This window comes from Zootoca vivipara, chromosome 9 (assembly GCF_963506605.1).
Source record: "Zootoca vivipara chromosome 9, rZooViv1.1, whole genome shotgun sequence".
In the NCBI taxonomy this organism is placed as follows: Eukaryota; Metazoa; Chordata; class Lepidosauria; order Squamata; family Lacertidae; genus Zootoca; species Zootoca vivipara.
Genome location: NC_083284.1, coordinates 37,387,372 through 37,413,472, shown reverse-complemented (window position 1 = coordinate 37,413,472; position 26,101 = coordinate 37,387,372). Strand labels below are relative to the sequence as shown.

At 39.4% G+C, this 26,101-nt stretch overlaps 1 protein-coding gene across 2 annotated transcripts in view; it reads left to right on the top strand.

Moving 5' to 3' along the window:
* SLC10A7 (solute carrier family 10 member 7) overlaps positions 1-26,101 on the top strand; it is a 136,208-nt gene that overhangs the window by 95,463 nt on the left and 14,644 nt on the right. Inside the window, exons 7-10 of one of the 2 annotated variants that reach the window (XM_035113913.2) lie at positions 3,789-3,872; positions 13,647-13,812; positions 16,344-16,395; positions 18,385-18,458. In XM_035113913.2, coding sequence (XP_034969804.1) covers positions 3,789-3,872; positions 13,647-13,812; positions 16,344-16,395; positions 18,385-18,458 — 376 coding nt within the window. Of the gene's footprint in view, positions 1-3,788; positions 3,873-13,646; positions 13,813-16,343; positions 16,396-18,384; positions 18,459-26,101 lie in introns of those variants that run through there. The other variant, XR_009558138.1, reaches the window with a different exon arrangement.

Sequence of the window (26,101 nt, the reverse complement as noted above, 5' to 3'; positions counted from 1 at the left end):
CATATTTTCTAGTAACAAAAACGATTATTTTTTATTACTTGCATTTATATTTTGGTTTCCTGACCCAAAAAGGAGCCTTTTTAACTTTTTAACTTCTACTTCCTATTCTGTACTGCTCTCTAAGGTTTCAAAGCAGCACAATAATGAGTATATTAATCTGTATGTGTAATGTTTAAGAACTTCTCCTTCTAGATAGGTTTACATTTATTGATTACAGTTTATATTTTGCGCTATTTGCACAAAATTTAATACTGGTAGCTTTTAATACTTCACATTGCTTTGCTTCCACATGCTTGTTAATGTAAAATGAGTAATATGAAGTAACTTTTTAAAGAAATGCTGAAGTACACAAAGGGAAGAGTGAGCACTTACAATAAATTATACATTTTGCATAAATTATTAATTTTCTTAAATGAATGGTATTAAATGTAAGACAGTTTTGTATTTGAAAGAATACTGTGACCGAACTTAATATTTGATTAATTCCTTTCAAGAAAAATATTCAGGATTTATGTTACCTTAATGATGGGGTTTTTTGGGTCTCGTGTAATTGTAACCTCACTTAAACAGTATCTTCCAGCCTTTTCAATTTTAAAAGTCATTTGTTTGTCTGATTAAACTTTGTTAAAGTGTTACTGAGCCTTTGTTCCCAATTATACTCAGCTATATTCATATCTGTATAAAAATTTCTGAATAACTCGACAACCTAAAGAAAGTGATACCATTCATTCATATGGTAGAAAGAAAACATCTCTACTGTACTTAAAACACTTTCCACATGTGATTAACCCATTCCAGTGGCTAATAGTGGATTTTGTTGACTCTCTTCTGTAGTACCTTACCCCTAGTCCTAAATCTGAGCTATTGAGAATTGAAAATCCAGCATGCCCCTAATCAAGGGCTAAACTCAAATGGCCCCATTTATGAATGACACATTGGGCAACATTTCAGCAGCATGCTGAGAATAAAGTCTTGAATATATGTGGGGGTTTTAAAGTGCTCACAATGCTTTGTATATCTGTCATGTAGTACTTCATTTATTTGAGTTCACTATCCTGTGTAATGTTACTAGCGCAATACTTTTGTATGAAGAGAAACTTTCTACTTCTTTGGCTTATCCCTTTTTCTTAATGCATTCACTCACTTTTATTGAAATTCTTTCATTTGTATCAGTCATTTTGACACTAATAAAGCGAATAGTGGGGTTTTCCACTCTCCTGGAATGAAGGCTGGGCTATATTTCTAAATCTGTGAGGTAAGAGGGTGGGATATGACAACAGGGAAAGAGAAAGATGAATTGTAATGTACAGTACATTTGGTCAGCGTTTTAGCACAATTTTTGTTTGCATTTTTCTGTTGCGTTGTAACTTAAGGCTGATTCTACAAGGGTGAAAATAGGATGGTGAGTTCATATTTAGACTTTATTATTTAACCATAAACTCAAAACCATTTGACATGCTACCTTTCACAATATATGTTCAGTTAGCCAAGCTCCTCCAGTGGGCTGGGGGGGAGGGTTTAGTGCATGTTGAGTGAGCTAAATAGCCACATCTGAACATTCGCAACTGTCCTGAAACCCAACTAACAGAGTTGCATTCCTCTGAACCACTTCACTTAGATGTATCTTAAGAATATGTTACTAAGAATAATGTAGAAATCTGTCTGCTGAAAAAAAGACAGGGGTTTTTTGTGTGTGTTTTTTTTAACTGGAAGTTTGGATAGATGAAGTCAAATATATGAATGCTGTCCTATCACAAATGCAATAGGGAGCATTTGGAGATACTAGAGAAGCAGTATAAGGTGCTGTTAGCAGCACATATTGTTCCAGTTTTTAGTTTCCAAGCAGTCACCAAGAACAGCATCCTGTAGGTCACACTGCAGTATTCTTACTTTTGAGTTTGCAAAGATCCTAATTACTCTCCCTTGGTCTGGGGTAACAAAAAGCAATACCTCCTTCTAACTGATTTGGTGTTGGGAAAATGTATTCCTGGCACTGCCAGTTACTAGGTTAATAGGCATAGTGTTGGATCCAGGGACATCTGAAGACTACAAACAGGAGCATCCTGGGAAATCATGGATATGGTGAATCTTCTTTTATTGGAATGCATTCCTGTATATCCCAGGAACTTCCTTTTTCATAATTTTTGCAGAACCAGCAGGTACCATTTGGTAGACATTCCTGTCTACACCTTTACTGAACTGTAGTTTTATCAAAAAAAAAAAAAATTCCTTCAGTAGTACCTTAAAGACCAACTAAGTTTTTATTTTGGTATGAGCTTTCGTGTGCATGCACACTTCATCAGATATCTCATGAAGTGTGCATGCACACAAAAGCTCATACCAAAATAAAAACTTAGTTGGTCTTTAAGGTGCTACTGAAGGAATTTTTTTTATTTTGCTTCGACTCAGACCAACACGGCTACCTACCTGTAACTGTAGTTTTATGTTTAGTAAAGCATATTCTGCATCCCTGTAGTGAAATAGCTTCACTCTCATTTCTCTGTAGCAGACAAAAGTGTAATCAGATGATTTCCTTATTTATTTAAACATTTATACACGAGGCAGCTGACAGCCAGTAGAAACCCATTTAAAACACTGAATCATAAAACTAGTGAGATTATTAAAACAGCAGAGTTTAATTAAAGGAAAGAGCCAACATTTGGAATTGGTGTGTGGAGACAGGTTGTGAATTCCAGATAGTAGCTTATCCACTGTATACTTTATTGGCTTGAATTCCTAGAGATGTTCTACAACCTCAATATTATTTGGAGGATGCAAGAACACAACCTGGCTTTCTTTTTTAAAAAATGTTTACACTCTGAGGAGCATAGCCCCGAGGACTGCCTCTGAAGTGGACTTAACGAAGTGGATGAGGGATTGCAATTTGGCACAACTGATATGAAGTGTTTCATCTGACTCCACTAATGCAATTGTGGCAGTTACAGATGCAGCATCTTCCTTGGAGAATACCACAGCTGTGATATTTGTCCTCTTTGCCAAAAAAGGAGAGAAATTGAACAGCTGGTCTGAGAGAGAAACAAGGGCCTGAAAGTTGATTTCCATCTGAGAACTTTGACTTGCTGTACCAGGGCAAATCTATCCTGTCTTTTAGTGTTTTTGCTTTGTTTGTAAACTGGAATAGAAATAAGGTCACAATTATTTTGCCAGACATGGTTAAAACTAGTAACACTGTTTTAGAAAAAGCCTAAAAACTGGGATACCCAAGAAGGTTTCAGGACATTTTCATCGTATTTCATTTTCTTTATATTGTGCCGAGAAGCATGACTTTTATGTTTTATCCTGTAATCTGGAGGTAGGAGCCCCCTAGAGGCTAGATTTATTAGATCATCAGATTATGTATGTTCATTGTATGGCCTTGGATGGGGAGTCTGTGGCTCTCCTGATGCGAGCAATATGGGAGATAGGATGGAAACCTGCAGAACTTTGTTTAACATGGGTGGCGAACTTGAGGCGCTCCATATGCTGTTGGACTCTAACTCCCATGAGCCATCAGCCAGCATAGCCAGTGATTAGGGATGATGGGAACTGCATCTGAAAGGGCACAGATTCCCCATCACTAATATTAGCTGTGTAATGAGTATACAAGACTTGCAAAATTAGAACATATACAGTGCAATCCAGTACCTGTCTACTCAGAAGTAAGCCATAGTGAGTTTACACACATAAGTACAGATTTATGTTTTATATATCTGGGTATTTAAGCTCATTGGTAATTCATTAGCAATTAAAATTCCATATTAACAACATGCTTTTAATTTCTTTTACAGCTTGGATCCTCCTCCTCGGTGCCTTTCTCATCTATATTCTCACAACTGTTCATGACCGTTGTAGTTCCACTCATAATTGGACAGGTATGTTTTAAATATACATATATAATGCTTCTAAAGTCTTATGGACTGTAAAAGAGAGGAGTCTGTCACTTAGGAAAAGGCCTCTGGATAGTGACATTTAATAACAGAGAGATCATACTGTAAATGCTTCCTGAAGCCACATTGATTTTGCTTAAGAATGAGCAGCTGTCCCTCACTCCCTCTGATGAATCTTTTACATATCTATCTAAAAAAAGTGTTTGGGAACATGAAGTAAGGGAAGAAAATGGTAATCTTGGTGTAAATGAGCTGTGAAAGTATTGTAAAAGGTAAAGGTGCACCTGACCGTTAGGTCCAGTCGCTGACGACTCTGGGGTTGCGGCGCTCATCTCGCTCTATAGGCCAAGGGAGCCAGTGTTTATCCGCAGATAGCTTCCGGGTCATGTGGCCAGCATGACTAAGCTGCTTCTGGCAAACCAGAGCAGCGCACGGAAACACAGTTTACCTTCGCACTGGAACGGTACCTATTTATCTACTTGCACTTTGACGTGCTTTCGAACTGCTAGGTGGGCAGGAGCTGGGACTGAACAACGGGAGCTCACCCCGTTGTGGGGATTTGAACCACCGACCTTTTGATCAGCAAGCCCTAGGCTCAATGGTTCAGACCACAGTGCCACCCGCGTCCCCCTGTGAAAGTATTGTAAAAGTGTGCAAATGACTTGATTTAGAAAAGGTCTCCTAGGTGAAGCTGCACAGCTACCGGTAATTGATGCAAATCAAATGTGGTTCATTGCATCCAAGCATGTGCGAAAGTAAAATAAATTGCCCAAGAACTAGTTGGGCTTGCTAAAAGAAATTAAGCATTTCTGGTTATCATTTTTCATGTTTGTTTGTTCATATGTGTTTCATATTCTTGTGTAAAAACTAAGTTTGTAAGGGTATATAATACATTTATTTGTATTTTGAGTATTTGTATACTGCATTTCAGGAACCTGCATGTGTGCATACAACCATATGGGTCTCAGTGCATATGTCAAGGTCCAAGCAATTTGTGTTGGCCTCCCAAGGTGAAAATTAGGATAAAAATGCATGCCTGCTATTATTTTAAATAATAGTGTATATTTGGATTTTTGGGAGTATATTGTTTCATGTTTTTGTACACAAAAAATAAGATTAATATTAGGTTATACAGGCGACTTCCCCACTTATGTGGGGTTTATGTTCTGGGGGCCCCCCACGCATAAGTGGGGAGCACCTACTAAAAAGCCTCTAAACGTCCATTTTACCTGCTTTCCATGCTCTCTAGTACCTTTGCCTCTAGAATGCAAAACAAAGCAGGGAACAATACATCTGAGCCCACTGTTGGGTGGGGCAGCAGCAAGAGCTCCCACCTGCCATTTTGGAGCCCATAAGGTTTTTTAAACATTTATTTCTGGAGTTTGGGCTCATTGACATCCTCTTCAGGCCACAAGTCACAAGGATTTTCCAGCCTTCTCCCACCATTTCAGAATTTGAATTTATTTATTCCAGTTAAGTCCATTAAGTATAAGCAGCTAAATTTTGCCCTGGGACCCACCCACTTTTTGTGTGCTGCCTAAGAATTATTTCACACGGATTTTTTCAGGAAAAATGTTTATCCTGTCATTTTTGAACTGTAGTTGTGTTATAAGAATACAGGTGGGCCACTGCATGTACTTTACAGATAAGTGTACACTAAGAGCCAGTCTGGCTACTTTAATAACATGCTTACACATTATACATATATGTATGAAGTTACCAATTAGCTGCATGACATGTTGATGTTCAGGTCTTTTGACTCTAAAGTTAAAAAATATTTCAGCTGTTTAATAAGCTAGAAGTTAAAACCACACATTCAGAATGTGTGTATTATTAAGCTCCCATATAGGGATCATATAGTGAAAATGATGATCAAACACAAAGTACCCAATTAGATTAAGGCTGCATGTTTACATCACAAAAGGCAAACTTAGGCACCCTAACCCCCCTTGCCCTCACTCTGAATAGAGGTGAAAGGGAGACATGTCCCTGTTGCCAGGCAGCTGGGTGACATTCCTTTTCTTCTTGCATTGGTAGTTACACTGCCCACTGATGTTGCATGGCAGCATTAGATTCACCTCTACTTCTTTATGTGACCTTTAGTGGAGGAATGAAAATTGAGGTGTGCATTTGGATGTGAATCCCCATATACCTTCTGCTGTATCAAGTTAGCTCTACCCTGTTGGATTGAGAAATGTAGGAAGCCTCAGTACTGTATACTGATTCTCCGCACTGACTCGCAACATGTACCCCAGGATTTTAGACAGGAGTCTCCCAGCCACATCTGAAGATTCCAGTAATTGATTCTGGATCCTTCTGCATGCAGAGGATGTGCTGTATTGCCCCTAAGCTAAGGTTCTTCCCCGTGTGTTATCTTCAACACCCACCCTTCAATACCCTACCCCTTTACAAGCAGTTTAGTGGCCTCTCAGAAAAACATGTAGAAAAGGCTTTGTTGAAGATTTGTCTTGACCTTATATTATTTCAGTGCCACATAGATCTGGGTTGCAGTGTGTATGAGCCACAGTGATGTGCTGGAGCCAAATTTTCACAATTCTCTACCACATGTGGTAAAATATTTCTGCATGATATAAAGCACTTTGTTCATCTGCCTCTAAGCCACGTTGCCCTATTCCCCGCCCCCCTTATACTGGGACTCCGGACAAAGATTGTGGCCTCTCTTGTTTGTGTTGTCTCATTCTAACAGGATTGTGACAGGTACCAGAAAAATGAGTACCATGACAGTATTTCCCTTCCCATTTCTGCTGTCCTTCTCCCTTCTCTAGAACTAAGTGCTTGTGACAGACTTTTATTTTATGTTTTATTTTAAAGAGTGATTTATGATTAAAAGTTAATGAAATAGAATTTTCACAGTGCTTTTATTATATTCTACCAGTTTGAACATTTTTCAAAGCAGCACACCAAAACCCACTGTTCTCTATGAATAAATAATAAAAGCCATGTCTGTACATTATCATTCATGCATTCTGTAGTTGCCCACTGGTGATTTGTTTGCCAGCCTGAAGTGGGCGCTTCATATTAAACTGTCCTTAACTAAAACTCAAATTAGTTATTACAATTGCACCAATTTAAAATGTAAATATGGTATATAGATATATGTAATTGAATTCTACTTTGTAAGCTCACTGGGTTGCTCTCTTGAGATATAGTGATTCTGCAAGTGGATTTTGCAGGTGGAGTGTGCTAATCTGTCCCCAAAACATTGCTCAAGCAGGAAGAAAATAATAATAATAATAATAATAATAATAATAATAATAATAATAATATTTGTTAGTCACTTTCCTCACAAAAGCATCCAGTTAAAACAAATGCAACCAATAAAAACTTTTAAACACATCTATAGAGATAAGAGTTCCTACCCCAATAAGAGAACAAGGGCCAAAAGTCTGGTTAAAGAGAAGAGTCTTTGCTTGGCTTTTAAAAATAGAGACGATCGTGCAAGGTATTCCTACTTGGGAAGAACAATCCACAAGCAAGGAACTGCCACTGGAAAGGCTCATTTTCATGCCTCAGATTATGATTGCAGGGTCTGGGGATAGGTAGTCCTTGGGGGAATTACGATCCTGAGCTGCATTAGGCTTTAAATGTCAAACCCAACATTTTGAATTGAGCCTAGAAACTAAATGTTAGCCAATGCAGTTGTGCCAGAATTGGTGCTATATGATCAGAGTGCCCTGTCCTGATCATCAGTCTGCTTGCTGAATTCTGAACCAGCTGCAGTTTCTAAACTGCCTCCAAAGATAGCCCCATGTAGAATACATTGTAGTAGTCCATCCTAGAGGTTGCCAGAGGGTAGACAACATATGTTTGGCACAGCTAGCCACCAGCAGAAGTTGATGGCATTCCATGCCACTGAGGGAACTTGAACCTTAAGCAACTCTAATGGATCCAGAAGTATCTCAAGTTATGTATTTGCTCCTTCAGAGGGAGTATAACCACATCCCAAGCTGGCCACATCTCATCCCTCTGGTCCAGGGAACCACCTGCGAACTGTTGCTCAGTTTTGTCAGAATAAAGCTTCAGTTTATTAGCTCTCATCCAGTCAATTCCTGAGGCAAAGCAAACTGTCCAGCACATCCACTGCCACACCTGCAGGTGTAAAGGAGAAGTAGAGCTGTGTGTCATCAGCATATTACAGACAATGTAGTCCAAAATGCTGGATGGCCCCACTCAGCATTTTCATGGAGATGTTAAACAGTGTGGGAGATAAGATCACACCCTGCGGAATTCCACACTGAATGTTCCATGGCAACAAACAGTATTACCCAAGCACAACCATATGAAAATTACCATCCAAGTAGGACTGGAACCACTGTAGAGCAATGCCACTCAACCCCAACTTAGCTGTTCCAGAAGAAGAATACCATGGTCAAAGCACTGAGAGGTTGAGAAGAGTTAACAGGAAGACACTCACCATGTCTCTTTCCCAGCATAGCTCACTATTCAGGGTGACCAAGGCAGTTTCCATATTGAAGTTAACTGAAATGGATCCCATCTGAAATGGATCTAGAAAGTTGGTTTAATCCAAGAGAGCCTGGATCTGTTCCACAATCATTGCTCAGGGACCTTGCCCAAGAAGGGAAGACTAGCAACTGGTCATTAATTACTTAGATTGTCTGAATAAAATAAGAATTTATTAAGGATTGCAGGCAGAGACCACCCCATCACCATCCTGGCCCAGGCTGACCCCTCTCTTTACAGATTGTCACCCAGACTCAACCAGGCACCTTGACCATGTCCTTGGGCTGTACTAACAGAAACTCGTCCAACCCCTAGGACTGGACAGACACTTCTTGTGATGTATCTGCTTTAACAGTGGAGTCAAGTTCTTGGCAAATGCAAGCAATTTTATATCCATCTTGCTCACCCACTCAGGTCTTGGTGATACAGACCAGGTCAGCCTTCTTATCCACAATCAAATCATGGTTAGGACAAAACTTATTCAAAGTCAATCTGGCGTTCAACAGTAATAGCTGCAAACCTGAAGGTTGGCTGATAGGACAACCACCATTCCTCAAGCTGGAGAGGGGCCTGGCACACTCTCTATTCTGTGTCACCTGGCCTGTGCCTCCTCTCTCTATATATCTACCCTTGCTCAGAATCACTGTAATTGCCCTTTCCCCAGCTGATCTCGTTTCAGGCATATCTTTTCCTCATGCCCCAAAACTGAGTGCCATAAAACACCTCTGAGCAAATTACAATTGGACAACAACCATCCAAAAGATAAAGTAGCTATAAAGCATCAGCTACGAATCCCCCCCCTTTAAGAGCAGTTTTCCGTGGGAAAACCAATGATAATTTACTCAAGCAAGAGCTAGGTTGATTTTATAAACAGGCTTTCAGGCTGCAGTCCTGTGCACACAGAACTTGGTGGAACTTCCTTCTGACTTGTGCATAGGCTTCGCCTTTCAATATAGTTTGGCATTTAAAGCAAGTAAAGCTACAGCATTTCTTAAGAAACATTTTAAACTACAATGTAACTTTAATCCATATAGAAATGGCCCTGTTTACAGCTAAACTTCAGCTGAATTTCAGGAAGAAGCAGCAATCTTCTGGGAGGCCAACACTGCTGAAAAGCTGTTCAGAAAAATTGAGATGACAGATTAACAGCATTCATGCCATAGTTCACTCTTATCTGACACTTGACTTTCACTACAGACAGATGAATTCTTGATAGGAAGGTAAACAAAGAAAAATATAATATACAGCACCCTAAAAATGTCATGAAAGGTTTGTTTTATGGTATTGAATTGCAGTGTTTTTAACATTTAAAAATAGAAGTTTGAAAATGCCCTTCAGATTGTTTAGGGAATTTTAATAACATGCAAGAGTTTGTGTAACACTCACCTAAAACTAAATAGAACACAATATTGTGATTTGCATCCTGCTCATTGAACAAGATGTTATTCATAAACACATAGATTGATGTATATGATGTTTAGAGACTGAGATTTAAAGAAGCAATAAGCTGAAGAAAAAATAACAAAATCAAAACAGAGAACATTTGAAGAGGGATATGGCCTTATTCTGACATCCATCTTTTTGGAAAGTACATTGCTACATCAGAATATTAATAGTCAATAAAGGAAATTATATTTAAAACCTTGCATTGTTTTGTGATCTTTTTCACATTTCTTCAAAGGAGAGAGCACTTGAGTCATATGTGTTTCTTTGGGATGCTCAAAGGAAAGGGATTTTGTAGATCAAAGTGGCTGGGAAGTAGCAGTCAGCAAAGGCAGCAGTTCAAAAGTAGAATTTGTTCAGAGCACAGATCCAGCAAGCTCAGAACCGTTATAGGGTATTCCATCCTATCCAGCTACTAAATTAAACTGCCAAGGTGTACTTTATCACTTCCATGAACTCACATCTGATTTTTATTTGCCCCTTTAAAAAATAAATAAAGGAGATTTGGAGGACCTCCCATGTAATTACCGGTAACTTAGATCAAATTTACATTAGCATTCCCTTCCTATAGTGTCATTATTAGAATCACCACTGCAGTTGTATCAAGTGCTGTAAGTTCAATGGAAGATATACAGCATTTGCAGGCAACCCTGAATGCAGTGTATACAGTTCTAGATTCAGAAGTTCTTGAGGCCTGACTATATGTTGCATGCAAGTATGTGTAATTGAACCGTGATAACCCTTTTATTTTAGGAAATGCTTTTTCAGTAGCAATTTCAGGTAGGGAACTGACATGCGAGGAAAGGACTAAGCATGCCACACACCCAATTCTCTGCTTCAGATTACCACTTCCTGAAGTGCTTTTTCCTTAAATAAAAGGGCTGCTGTGGTTCAGTTATGTGCATTTGCATCATGTAATGTGTAGTTATATCCTCAGATAGAAACAGGTGGATAGAACGTCTTTTTCAAGTGTGATGTTGGAAAGGTGGCATATGAAAAATGTAACTAAATCCATAATAGATAACTGCAGCTATCTTGACACTCTCTTGCTCAGTGGCCTCAGATGCCTTTGTACGATGGACCATACACCCACCTTTAGTTGCTGCAAAGAGTATGACATGGGCAATACTTTTCTTTTTTGGAGAGGCTCATACTATTTGTTTTCTTGTTTGGGCCAAATAATGTTTGAGATCCTTTGTTGTAGAACCACTGTAGTGTATAGCTAAGCTGGAGAGTCGCCAATTCAATCTCACCTCAATTATACACGAAGTCCTCTGCCCATATCATCTACTCATAGAGATAATAATACGGACCTAACATACAAGATGGTTGTAAGAATTACTGAGAAGAATGTGCATGGAGCTCTTTGAATATGCAGAAAGTGTTATATAAATGCTAATAATTAATTTCATTATAGTGGCTGTGAAAGTAATAGGCTAGCCAATGCCTATTGTTAAGATCTCTACCCAGCACCTGCTTTTCATTTCTCCCTTTGTCAGCTGTATCCACTAGCAAATCATTAATTTACATCATGCGATTTCCCCCACCACCACCACCACGCCAATCTGGATATAGAGCAGTATTTCTATCCATAAGCATATATGGGGGAGATTGTGGTGTCCTTGCTGCCACTTACCAAGTTAAAGGCTGTGGTTATATTCAGACAGGTGCCTTTCATAACTCAGTCCTGTTGGCGCTCTGCTACATTGGCTTTCTCTCACTTTCCCAGCCCTGATTTGCAGAAAAGAAGCAGCAACCAGTCTTTAAAGTCACGTGACCAACATGATTCCACCCTTACGTTTTGTGAACGAGCTTTAAATCTAAGTTTCCTATTTCCAATCCCAGTGATTACTCCACTGAGCCTGCCTGTTAGTGTGTCTCTAGTACCATACAGAAAGTTTAATATAGAAAACTGTTGCCTTGTTGGTTCCAGAGTATGAGAGGTTCAAAGTAGATTAGTGATTGGCCTTGAATAACCTGCCTTTATTTGAAGAGCAAATATTGGCTCAGTAAATGTGTTATGGCACCTGTTTGTGTGCAAAAGCACATTGCTATTAATTTGTGCTGATTTGGAGTCTGTAGTATCACCCTTGCAAAGCTCCAGGCTTTTCACAGCTGCCTTTAATTAAATTACCGCTTCCTATCTACACACAGAGACATGTACACACACATTCATTTATTCAAAGCCTTATGTATTCTACCTTTCAGGGGAGAGCCCTCCCAATGAAGCATAGCTGCCAAGTTATCCCTTTTTTAAAGGGATTTTCCCTTATGCTGAATAGGCTTCCTCGCGAGAAAAGGGAAAACTTGGCAGCTATGCAATGAAGCTTATGAAAGATTTTGATTTCTAAAATTTTATTTAAAAGCATATCTAAACCATTTAATATTTCAAAAATCTCTCAAGTGGTGTACAGAAGCAACATCAATGAAAACAAAAAAAATAACTTAAAGCCAATAAAACAGTATAAAAATATAATGGCAAATCCAACAGACTAGTTGGGGCTGATGGGAGTTGTAGTCCAAAAAAGTCCAGATCTGGAGGGTACCAGGTTGACAACAGCTGGATTAATGGGTAGCATGAACTTTCTGTGTTACTTCAGAAACACTGCAGTAATAAAGTCTGTTGGGGCATCTCTTGAGAAGTCTTGTAATGTGGTGACTGAAAAATTAATGCAAGTCATGGCTTGTATAATTTCTTGCAAGTCTAATTGTAAGTTGCAAACTTTGATTGTGCCACATAGCACTTTCATGTAGATTAAAAAGAAAGGGAAGAAAAGATGGAACCCTGTAGGACAGGTATGGTTGAACCTGAGATTCTCCAGGTGTTGCCCAATCAGCTCCTATCAGCCCCAGCCAGTATGGCCAATGATCAAAGATGGTGGATGCTATATTCCTGCAACATCTGGAGGGCTACAGGCTAGCCACGCTGATTTAATTCCCAGGGGGAATTAGTCTTCCAGCACCACCTTCTGGAATTATGTCACAACTTTGAAAGAGGACTTTGGTCAATAGTAGCAAAAAGTATTTATCACTCCTGTGTTTCTAGAACCATGCTGCCATTAGTTACTGTACTTCCAAACAATAAAGGAAGAGGGAAACTGATGAAACAATTACATTTTCAAATTCCTGAATGTGAAAAAGTTGCACTAAACATTGTAGGCTTGCTCATCTTCTTCTGTTAATTCTGGTATTCCAAAAGCATGCAACTGGCATTTGTCTTTCGGTTTACAAAAACTCCATATCTTCAAACTCTGAATTATTTAAGCTCCCACAACACATGCACTTTTGCTTTTCAAGCATGAGTTATAATTTAATTAAAAACTTCTGGTGCATCGCTAGCTATTTAAATATTTAAATGTTCCATGGATCACTTTCGATTATCTGCTCACATGAAATTCCTGAAGATGTCAGATTTTTAAGATTCCCAAAGTTACACTTGGAATTGTCTGTTGATGCAAAGGGGACTGTGATAATTACATACATCCATTAGTATCAGCAGAGGAGATAAACTTTGGGGAGGCTTAATGGGCATGTCTCAGTGACAGCTAGCAAAGAACATTTGGCATGATTAAGGATAGACTTGAATGTACTTGAAAATATACTCTCATTATGGACGCCCAGTGGAAGTTGCACTACAAATGTTAAATTCCCCAGAAGAAGAGTTATGTGGCAGGGAAGCTTTGAAATCCACTGTGGCCGTCATCCAAATTATTCTCTTCTCTTTATGTCTTTCCGCTGTCAGATTCATTTTGTGATGCCCAACTTGGCTCCCTGTGTGCGTTGAAAAGAGGCAACCTGTTGATTTTTCCTCTCTCTCCTCCTGCTATGTTTCAGATTGTCCGAAGATACATCAAGGAGTGGCTTGAGAGAAAGAAGCCTCCGTTTGGTGCTATTAGCAGCTGTGTGCTCCTGATGATCATCTATACAACGTTCTGTGATACTTTTTCCAATCCAAACATTGACCTTGACAAGTTTAGCCTGATTATAATTGTTTTCATAAGTAAGTACCACCAGTTCATTTATAATCCCTTTTAAGAGCTGGAAAATGTTTCAAAGAGCTGTGTATTGCTGCCCAAGGAATCAGAGCCCATAGTGTACTCCCACATCCATTCTGAGTTTCTTTGTATTGCAACCACATTCTAATATGTGATGAATTGGGGCTATTGAGCACTGCCATGGTTTTTGGATGCATTTTAGAAAAGAAGTAACACTCGCTATAATTTTCTAGCATAGAAATGGTGCGCCTTAATATGTGGGTAATGCCGTAGTAGCATAGATTCAATTAAGACATTTGCTTCTATTTAGAAATGATGTGCTCCTTGAAGAGCAAGCATACTTGTGGGCAGGGGCGTACGGGGGGGCATGGGGGCGCACCCCGGGTGCCACCCTGGGAGGGGTGACAAGATGGCCCGCTGCCTCCCCCCCAGCTGTAGTGCAGCCTTTGTGCTTGCAGTGACACATGCAAAAAAGTGGCAACTTTTAAGCACACAGTTGTACTATTTTACAAAATGAAGGTTGATGGTATGACCTAGCAGCAACAGATGGCCTGATACAGGGACCTGCTCATAGTGGCAGCTGTCGTGACACCAGTTACCCACCCTCTCTCCATGCACATGCACACAATATTTTGAGCAAGGGTGCTTAGCTAAGCTGTGTTGCCGTGGTGCTCAGAAAGTAGTGTTGCTAGCATCTACACTGTTGGATAGCATCCTTGGTTTGCTCTGCCACAGAGTCAGCTATCGATTTCAATACAGATGGTCTTCCAGAACAAATCCCCTCATTGTAAGAAGAATCCAAACACACAAACGGAAGCATATTTTTCCTCTATGTGTGCAGAGGCATGTGTGGAAGGATCCTCTTGTGGCCCCTGCAGTTCCTGATGTGGCAAAGTGTCAAGTTTTAAATTTTATTGTGCTTCAGTTAGTCTTTCATCTCTAAGCAGTAAATAGCAGAGCTGACTAAGATACGGTTTTCTGGATATAAAATCTTAAAAGGGCATCCACTCTCCATGGGCATTATAGAACTTACGATATTATGGTTTTCTCTGTGGTTAACAACAAGAGTGTCAGTTTTTTCATGGTGAATTTTTGTAGGATGGTTCTAGTTGAATAGCAGCATGTTAAAATATTTGTTGTTGGTAGAATATTGTTCTGTCATAAAGCACAAGAATTATATTTCTTGCACAATCAGTATGTTTTGCCCTGTCTGTATAATCCGTATGTTTTGGTCAGGTGTAAAAAATGTCAGATAAATTGGATCAAAAAGGTGCTTGTAAGCATTTTTTTTAATTGGCTGAGGAGAGAGAGGGTGCTATTCAAGTAAATTTTATTTAGAGTAGACCTACTGAAATTAATGGGCCTAACTTAGTCATGTTCATTACTTTCAATGGGTCTACTCTGAGTAAACCTCAGGTAAATACTATTTGTTGTGTTTTGTCTTCTTTCATATATTTGATGATAAATAACTGCCTTGGGATTACCCTTTTAAAGATTAAAATTAGCTCAGAAAATAAAAGTATTCTGCTGAGGACTGTCTGTAACTCAAGTGGTTAAAAAAAAGTTCCTGTTTTACTAAATAGAGATCAAAATGTGGGGAAACAATTCAGAAATTAATGCAAACCAAAAGTGTAAGATGGTGGTGAGGAAGGGCAAGCAGCCATGTGAGATTGTCTGGTGAAGCTACAAAATTTCTAATCCTCATTCATCCTGGAAGAAATAGACTCATAGAAAGCACACACACACACCCCACACCATGTGCTTCAGAAGTTATCCTCAACGTAGGAAAGGTCAGGAAGAACTTGAGATTGGGCTGGACATCTCCTGTAGCTCCCTTGCTCCTTTCTTTCTGTGTTGACCCTGCAAGCGACTAACACATGAAGACTTCTGTATTAACACTTTTAAATTCATGAATAACTTAGGAATATTTAATAAGATATACTGCAGTCATACATTATATGCAATATAATTGCATACACACATACATATAAATATGCATGTATATGTTCTTCCTACTATTCCTTTCAATATTCTCATCTTTTAATTTTAATTTTAACTTTTCTTAGCTTTTAATTTCTTAGCTTCTTTGTATTTAATATGAAGCAATTTCTTTTGTCAAAAAATTAACATTTATCAAATTCCTCCAATTAACAAAAGTTCACCCATTCAAAGAAACCAGCTTGACCTGTTATGTGAGCCTCATACTGAAAACTAACAAGCCACCAGCCCTCATGATCATTTATTCAGAGTGTGAGAGCCATTTCCAAGCCCTTCATTACTTTTTCCTACTATGATATCAATTCTTTGCACAGGGTGAATAGGAGAATTTTGTAAGGTATTATGACAGTGTTTAGTGCTGCAGGTACATATCTGACTTTTGTACTTGTAGCAGAATAGCAGGCATATATTTTCTCATTCTTAATAGTAAAATAGATGCATTTTTTAATATGAAGAGATGGGTGTGCATCTAAAATGCACATTTGCGTGGGTCTTTTCATGTTGCATTTAACATTTATCAAACTACTTTGTCTTTCAGTATTTTCAGTTCAGCTGGGATTCATGATGTTAACTTTCTTCTTCTCTACAAGGTATGTTACGGCAGTAAAAGTTATCTCTATGGCAAAAAAGAATAGTTGGGGAGTATTGTCCTTTCTGTCAGCAACTCAAAAGTTTGTACCAGGTGTTATGCACCTGAGAAAGCAAAGGATGGATGGATAATCCAGTTACTGTTTGTTTGAACACTTATACCCCACCTTGCTATGATACAATCTGACTCAATAGAAAATAGAAAACGAGCATTACAATACATTCCCAATATCGCTGAGAACAAGCTCTTTGCAGCTGTTGGGAAAATACTGTAAATATCAGCAGAGGATCTCTGGCTGGCTGTAGCTCCAATTAACTACACGGTGAGTGGAGGAGGCAGCTGTAGTGAAGAAAATGCCTAACTGGGGAGTAGTTAATTAAACAATTCAGGAGGAGGGGGTAAAATGGTGTGCTGGGCTTTCCTGGACACTTGCAGTTTGGAATAATTACTACTCTAATACGTATTCACACACTCTCTTTTTACTTAATAGCCACTAATTGAATAGGGTCCAAGAGCTACGTCTCTGTAGTCACAGAGGGAATCCCTTCTGTCCCTGTGCTTTCCTTGTTAACATAGGCCTGATCTAGCCCTATTAGCATAGTGCTCTGCTATGCAACCTGGCTTTTATCACCAAGATTTCTGTGATGCAATTAATTTTTGAAGTGCCTGGGAAAATCTCTTGCACAATCAGCATGGTTGATTGGCCTCCAGGAGGCAGTTATTAGGCACCTTTAATTTATCTTCTGTATACAGACCATATTTTTTCATAATGGCCCTCAGTGGATGGTGGACAAATTTAATATAAAACAGAACCTACTACCTGGTTTTGCACTCAACTGTGATGCACTAATTTTATTGGAGCCAAAAAGGGTGTGCTGAACTGAATTCAGCACCTTCCCCAATCACCTAACATGCCCCTAAACTAGCAAGTAATCTATGCCTTTCTTGGAGCGGGGGTAGTTTATTTCCTTCCTATTGTGTGGCAAATTGTAAGTTGTTTTTGTTTTTATTTAAAAGGGGAAAAGATATAGCTTTCCACATACATATAGTTGGCCATTATGAGAAGAGGATGCTGAACTAGATAGGCAAGAGCTGGGTAGGGGTTTGGACAGGTGGTTCAGACACTTGCAGTTTTCCCTCTGTCTACACACACACACACACACACACACACACACACACACTCGCACGCCTAGAAATGCAGACTGAATTTTATTGAAAATACTTTGATATTTAAATGAATAATAATTTTCCTGTTACATATGAGCAGCCATTCCTTTCCCTAAGCCATGTGCCTAGCTTCAGACCGCACAACAAGCTGCTGTTACTCCAGAATGGAAACAAAAGCCTTCCAATTCCTTGTGATATCACTGGAAGTGGAGTGGGTAGCATAAACTCAAGTGCCACTGCATCTTGTCCTAGTAACACTAAACCGTGATTTAACGTTGAGTGCAAACACACAGATAATGTGTGTTTCAATAAGGCTACAAGCAAATTATGCCAGTATTTTAGGTTTCACCCTAATAGACTATTTAGAACTGTGTTTTAAGAGTTCTGGTACCCAGTTTTTGGAAATGTGAAAAATAGCTTTAATGTGGTGCTTTACATTTGTGGGAAAGTACCCTGGGCTGGGATAAACATATCTCCCATGAGAACCAATTGGAATCCTTTCATAGGTGCCAACTCCCTGGGTGCCAGAGCACCCACAAAATTTCCCATTAAGCGGCCAGGCATCCACAAATTTTGGTTGCAGAGCCAGGTTGACACTCCTGAACCCTCTCATTTTCCAGATAAGAATATATGCAGACAAGATTTTGCAACAACAGAGAAGCTATTCCATTTAATGCAAAAATCAAAAGCTGGTGAGCGTATGTAGCTAGAACTATATTTTATGAAACCTAATGCAAAGTGATTAAAAACACTCTTATGGAGTATGGAAAGTGAGCAGACATTTGGTAGAAGAGACTTCTAAAGTTCCTTACATTTTTTCTAGGAAGAATTCTGGTTTCACACCAGCAGATACAGTGGCTATTATCTTCTGCTCTACGCACAAATCTCTGACTTTGGGTAAGTCTTTACTAGAGGTTGAGTTCAACTTTTCAGTCTAATCACACTGCTCCTTATAGTTCACTTTGTTATGAAAGTGGTTTTCTGATATTCTGTTATCAGTTCAGCAATATGACAAGATGTAGTATAAAAGCCTAGCATTAATATTAGTACATTCATGAGAACACTTTTGCAATGGGCAAGTAAATGTTTCCTAAGAGGAAGACAACATAGTCTCCTTTGGGAATTCAGTAATTGTATTACAGTGCCATTAATCTGTTCCTTCTTTAGAGAAAGTGATGTGATTTTTTTATTTGTTTTTGATGTTCTCTTTCTCTAATCTAATATTGATAAAGTTTGTGGTTCATTTCAGATTATGTTCTGAGTTATTACAACACAGTCAAACAGCAAAATTATTATAGCTCAAAACTGTAATGCACAAAGCATTTCCAATATAAAGAAACATAAATAAAGACAGCAGTGTTTTATCAAATATCAGTGTATTTATCCTAAGCAGTCTCTGGACTATGTGTTTATTCATTACAATTCAGTATTCAAAGATCATTGACTTACTAGTCACTCAAAATTCCCTTGCAATAACATTTGTTATGGTAGATATGTACAATAATTTCAATTAAAATACAGTTGTACTTTGAGTGGGAAGGCACTGCTGAACATTGGATTTATTTCCTGTGATTTATGGTGATTAGTAAAGATCAAAATAAGAATTTTTAATATAAAGTTTACAGATATTTGTCATACCATACTTTCTCACAGTGGGTGGCATCCAATAATGTCCACTTGCATGAAAAAGCCATTTGTGCAAAGAGGACTTCTCATTTCCCCCCTTCCTCATCCCCAGAATCTGCTTCACAACGTCCTTCAACCCTCTGTGGCAGATTTGGGGTCACATGTCTGCTTGCATTGCCTTTGTGTGTTCCTTCTGGTCCCCCTCATTCCATCAAAGCTTCTATTTCCTGAAAGAAGCCTTCTTACTTCAAGTAGCTTGCTTGATTCTGCTCATTAACCACATTGATGCCATCTTGGTGATGCAGACCTATGTTGCAATATCCAAAACAAAAAAGGTACAATGACCGCTCAAACCTGTTGAGTGTTTTCTTCAAAGTAAGTCCCGGTAGGGCTTTCTTCAAAATGCATGTGAAATCTAACTCATTGCACCTAAAAATGATGGTGATGTAAAACAGAGAAATATGCCATATAAGCTGGGACCTAACATATATTTGGGCTGGGTAACAATAAACATTTTTGGAAATGAACTTTTTAAAATTGCCATTGGACACGCCCTTGGAGATTCCATATGCAAAAACATGGCACTTAGAAGTACATCACTGTCTATCAGTCCTTTTCAACTGGAAAGAACACCTCATTATACGGTAATTAATATTTGGCATTTTCTCCAAATATAACCACAAGTCAGTGTTCCAGGAAGCTGACGAAAAGTTTACCGAGCAATTTAAATAGAGAGTGGTAACCCTAGGGAAAATATTTGCAAATGCACCCAATTTATTCTTACGTTGGCGTCAATGAGAGCTTCAGTTTCTTTCAGACCTACATGTCAAGATCACTCAATGTGGACCATTTTTGGGATGGTGTATTTGTTCCATAAAACTCATCTGTTGACTACATCCACTGATATAGGAAATATCCTCAAATATCTATCCAGCTTTCTGGCCTTGTTAGCACACAACTCCGATGTATTGCATTAATTAAATCAATTGGTTTTGAGATGGAACCATTGCCAGGCACTTTGCAATCTCTCTCACTGTTGTCTCCTAACCCACAGTAAGTCCTATGTTAAATTCATAGCAAACTCCTTGGTGTTAAGACATCCAGTGCTAGAGGTGGAAATGTGGCATTCTAAAAAACTACTTCCACTTTCTGTGAATCATATAGATGCATCACTTGATGAAGAAGAAAGAAGTGGTGGATAATATGGGTGGCCATTATCATGATGATGATCATCATCATCATCATATACTGTGTTCTTGGACATGTTGCATGTATGGTATAGGGAGCCCTATATGAAGTAGAAAAAGAGAAATTGGTTGTGTTTTAGTACAGTATCTACATTTGGTAGCTGTTGGGGCCTAAATAATTTCCAAATGAACTTATAAAGAAGGAAGACTAGAGAACTATCAACAAGACAAAGGGGTCTGAACCGAAAAGCTATGAAAAGGGGTGAACATTTACAACAAGCACCAGATTTTCTACTCGAGAGACCACGGAGGAACACTTGTGAGTTTCCACTTTCCAAAGCAAAAGCAATTACCGGTAGTATGCTTTGTAGCAATAATGATAAAGCAGTTGTTGTTGTTGCTGCTGTTGCTGTTGTTGTTGTTGGCATCCGTCTGTCTTGAGAGATGAGTGCACCTCCAGGAGTGAAGTCAAACTGCGTGAGCAGCTCTAAAGTGAAATCGCCAGGGCGCAAGCCTGGCCATTATGTAAGGAGGTCCTGGGCTGCCCAGACGACAAGGACACCCATCCCTTTTTGGCCTCACTGATGTGATCCAAAGGAAAGGAAAGCAATACATTTGGCACTAGCAGCTTCTCTACAAATTTCCTTGTTTAATTAAAAAAAATTAAGAGAAGTGAAAATAGAAGAAAGTAATAGGAGAAAGACTGAGGAAAAGAGAAGAGAAGAAGAAAGATGGATTCTAGTGGCTAAGAAATAAAAGTGGGTCCCTTGGTTGCCAGCTGGGGTTTAATGTTGATCCGAAAAGGGTAGATTGCTGTGTTACAGTTTTCCTAAGTACTGTACTCTGATCTAAAATCCTCTATATTTAGAAGAGTAATTTTTTGTCATAGAATTTACCAAAGGTCCTTTAGAATAATTGTGGAAGCATGACTAATCTGCCAGCTTTTTAGAGCAGATTTATTTGTGGTGTGTTTTCTGAGGTTTCAGGGGACACAGTGGGACAAGATGCTGCAGTTCAGGAATGAAAGTTGGGGTGGGGAGTATAAATGGGATCTCTGGATTGAGGCCCCTGACAACATGGGAGTGGTGCTTTGTCTAAAGTCACATTGTTGTGGAATAGTAATTAAGTTAATCTACTACCATCTGTTCCCAAGGCTAGATCTTTCTACCCAGGAAACCAACAAGACTTTCATTGCCGACTTCATAACGAATGACAACTTGTCTGTTGTGCTGTTCCACTGTAATTTACCTGAACAGATTTAGGAGAGAATCAAGATTCTGTTTTTAACACTTGTGTTTGAATATTTAAGGGCACCAGTGAACTTCAGGGCCTTTTTTTAAGTCCGCTGTGAGGATGTTTTTATCTGCTTTCAAAACTCCAGCACCACTAAGCAAACAAGAGCACTTAGGGGCCTCCTGCAACAAAAGCCATTTCACTTGGAGCTTAAACTGATTTTTCACATTCTGGCATGTGAAGCCTCCACAGGGTGCCTTGCGTCCATTCCCTGGGGAGTGCAGCATAGCACCAGCAGAGGAGGAGGAAAGATGACAGCTTTGAAGCCTTAGAAGTGGTAATAAGAGAAGCATGAGAAGACTCTTGTAAGGCACTTCTCCCACACCGTATTATGAAACCAACTAATTCCCACATGCGGCATGCTCAGGAGGCCATCTGCCACTTCCTCTGCTTGGATCCATGAAGAAGCTCTCACTCAACACCGAGACAAGCACAGTTCCCTCCCATATGTTGGGTTTCCTTCTGTAGACAGAACAGTTGATGTACCTGTATTTCCTCAAGGCACAGGATGCATAGGTTGAATTTGTATGGATCAAAACACACACACACACACACACACACACACACACACACACACACACGAAGAAACATACAGTCCTCCCTGACATTGCTCCTTGGTATATTTCATCTAATAACATCAGTTTTGATAGAAACTGAACTGCTCTCATTCTTTTTAACGAGAATGTATAATTTCTGCTGTGACATCACTTTTATTTGTATTTTGTTTAACTAGATAATTAGGGATATAAAATCTCACTAGTGAAGATAAATGTGGCACCTGAGAATTCCCTCAGGCATATTTGCTCTCATTTTGTTCTTTCTCTCCCTGCCTCTTTGGAACATGCATGCCTAGTACATGCAAGCACATGAAACACAAGACATTTGATGCATGGCTTTTATTAGCGTATTTGCCATTGATTGATTAGTGCTTAGTATTAGTACTTCTTCTATTGATTGATTGCAGATGAAGTGACTATTTGACCTTTAATTATAAGCTTGGCTATTGAAAATGACATTGAGCTATGGCTTCACATAATCCATCTGGAAAACCTGACATGATGTCATTCCCTGGGGTTAATTCTGCGGGAGAAGGGAGGCCTAGAGGAAGTACCGCAACTATCAGGATGGTTCATCTAGAACAATACTGCAGGCTTTGTTGCCTGCAGTTGATGAGCAGCCCCAGCGCTTTGGAGAAGTTAACTTGCTTACCGGTATACTATAGAGATGAATTTGCCTGCTACAAGTTGCCAGTTCACAATGAGTACAGCAGATTCCCCAGAAATTCAGAGGATGGAAAACCCATTTTACAGCTACTATTCATTACAGCGTTTGGACCTGCAGTGTATCAATACTAGAAATAATGACATGGTTACATGGTTATTCGTGTATTTAGCTTTTTAAAAATAATTGAATTTGGTGAGACTTGCAAGTGTTTAACTTAGGCTGGATTGTACCAAACATTTTAGTTTTAATACCAGGAATAAGTAATCATGCCTTCCGTGGTTCTCATGTTGATCAGCAAAATATCAATAATTACCATGTTATGAGCTTTGTCTGAGTTTTCTGATTTGGCTAATAGAACAGCCTAATGTGTCTAAAGAATTGCAAAGAGGTTTTTTTCCCCTAGCATGGATTTAAGGAGCTTCCTTATTTGAATAGACAATAAGATTATATTACTTCACACAGATTAAATGGAGTTGGTTGTTGCAGTCTCCGAAATTCTATCTTGCAATTTTATCTTAATTCTACTGAATCATGGCCTAATTTGAGGATAGTTAGGCATGGTGAATAACCCATTCTTTTACAGAAACCTAGAGTGGATATCAAAGAGGTCTCCCTACCTCTCCAAGTGTGAAATCACTGTTGTTCCAACTTGTCAACTTTCTCAGCACCATGTTGTTCTGTGCTCATGCTAACACTAGTCAGGGTCACACATCTTTTTATTGCTGTCCTCACTTTACTTGCTCCTTGCCTAGTGCAAAGAGGGAAGGAAAGTTAGCTCGTCATTCCGGTTAGATGCATTCCAGCTAGATGCAGGCTGGTCTGAGTGCACGATCAATCCAAGCTGTTGCTTTGGGCAGTAGTTTTAGGGGTATCACTGAAGCAGTGGGTTGGGATGCCCCCCTGATCCCTTGCAGTCATCCAAAGGATAAGTGGGTTACAGCTTTACTCCAGGAGTAGCAACCTTATTGTCTTCTCAAACTAATATTTCTTAGCTTGCTGGATTAATCACTGTTATAGGTGCTACAACAGTATACAGCTATAAGCAGTGAATGAACTGAGGGGAAATTTAAGAGTAAATAGAAATGGTTATATGAGAGACTGTATGTGAGTAAACTGTGTGTGATATTGGACATATTAATTAATTGCCCAGCCCCTATGAACATATGGGATGATACCTCCTAATTGGGGGAATCTGTTTTTTTTATTTGACCTGGAATGTAGGCTCTCTGGATTAAACCTTTGACGTGGGCAGGAACGCCATCACCAGAGTGCCTCCCTGATGTTCTCAATTCATCTCTGCAGTCTGCTTGTAGTAGATTTTGAATTAATATTTAGAAAGCTTGCCTGCAGCAATACTAAAATGTGCATCAGAGAACAACAGTTGTTTACTGTGTTTGAACTGAAGAATCTCACCCAGGAGATCACATTCACTTGAAGTTTACATCTCTCAATCTCAACTTGCAAAAGGGGGATCAATGAATAACAATTGTCATTTCAGAGTTGCACCTCTCCAATTATTTATTTGGTTGTGTGTCTTCCCAGATATACATTTAATTGGATCAGACACTAAAAACCAGATTGCAGCTTTTCAATGACAGCAGCAAGTTCGTGCCTCTTTATAAATATATCTCTCTTCTTTAAAATCTTCATATCCAGATGTAAAACGATAATGACACAGGAGACCATATTACTGTCTCTCTCACCCAAAGTGCAGTTAAAGTTAATTTATCTACTCTAAAAATGATTCAACATTCCTTTATCCCAAACTGGTGTAGGCTACAGATGTCTCCTACACACAGGCTTTAAAGTGTTGAAGATGTTTGAAAGCATCATATCTGTGTAGTACTCAAAGTGCAGGCAAATCAGTTGGGAAGCCATCCCACTGCACTGCAGGTGGACCTAAACACCCCCCCCCCGGGCTTCTTTTCAACGGACACCACTTTCCTTTTTCACCAATTCTGAGTGTTGTTTCTGTTCAAGTACTTGGAACCCAAGTTCTTGAAAGAGCACCTTCACCAATACTTGGCAGTGTACTCTGAGGAAACTTTACAGAGTCTCATCAACCATTTTGCCCAAGCCTGCAGGGAGTTCAGCCTTACCATAAGCCTGATGAGGACCAACATCCTGGCTTTGGATGTTGTCAGCACTCCAGCCATCAGCATTGGTGACCACACGCTTGAGGTGGTAGAGAATTTTGGCTACCTGGGTTCTACTATAACCAGCAACTTCTCCATTGACACTGAGCTGGGCAAATGTACTGGCAAGGCAGACCAGGCTTGTGTGTTGAGTACACCACTTTAAGGAAGTGAATCATGGGCAACTTAAAACCGCCAGAAGCAATGCCTTTCACATGTGCTGCATCAGGAAGATTTGGGGCATGGCATGGCAGGACAGAGACTCAAACAAAGATATGCTCTCGCAAGCCCACATTCCCACATGTTTGTACACCTGTCTCAGCGTCATCTACATTGGCTTGGTCATGTCCACAGAACACAAGATGAAAGGTTCCCCAAGGATGTTCTCTACGGGGAAATGGCTTCAGGCACTAGGTCCATTTGCAGACCAACTCTGTGTTACAAAGATGTCTGCAAACAAGACATGAAGGCTGGCAACATCAACCCTGCCATGTGGGAATCCCTTGCAGACAACTGCAGTGCCTGGAGACAAACAGTCAAGTTGTGTATCCACAGCAGTGACCAGAGGAGGAATGATTGCTGGGAGGAGCACAGAGAGAAGAAACGCCATGGTGCATCTGCAGCAGCACAACCAGATGCCTTCATCTGCCTCAGCTGCAACAAAACGTGTCTCCGATATCAGTCTCTACAGCCACAGCAGGCACTGTAATTCTCTCAACAGATTGACTTCACTTCCAAAGGTGCACTCCTCCATTGTCTCCCAAGACAGATGGATGCCAACAACTCTGAAATTCCAGTGATGTATATAGGATGACTGCAGAGCTATACCACAGCAAATGACTTCTGTTCTGGATTGCAACTGGAGTAAGGATCCCCCCCCCCAAAAAAAAACAACTACAACAACAACTAAGGCTGATTGATTTATCAACATTCTTTTATTCTTTTTTGAGCTTGTTTGTTGTCCAGTGACATGGATGTGAATGCATCTTTTCCTAAAGTCTCACATATGGACTAAAAACTCATAAAAAAAGAAAATGCCTGATACATTCTGATTTTTATCTATATTGTGTTGCCA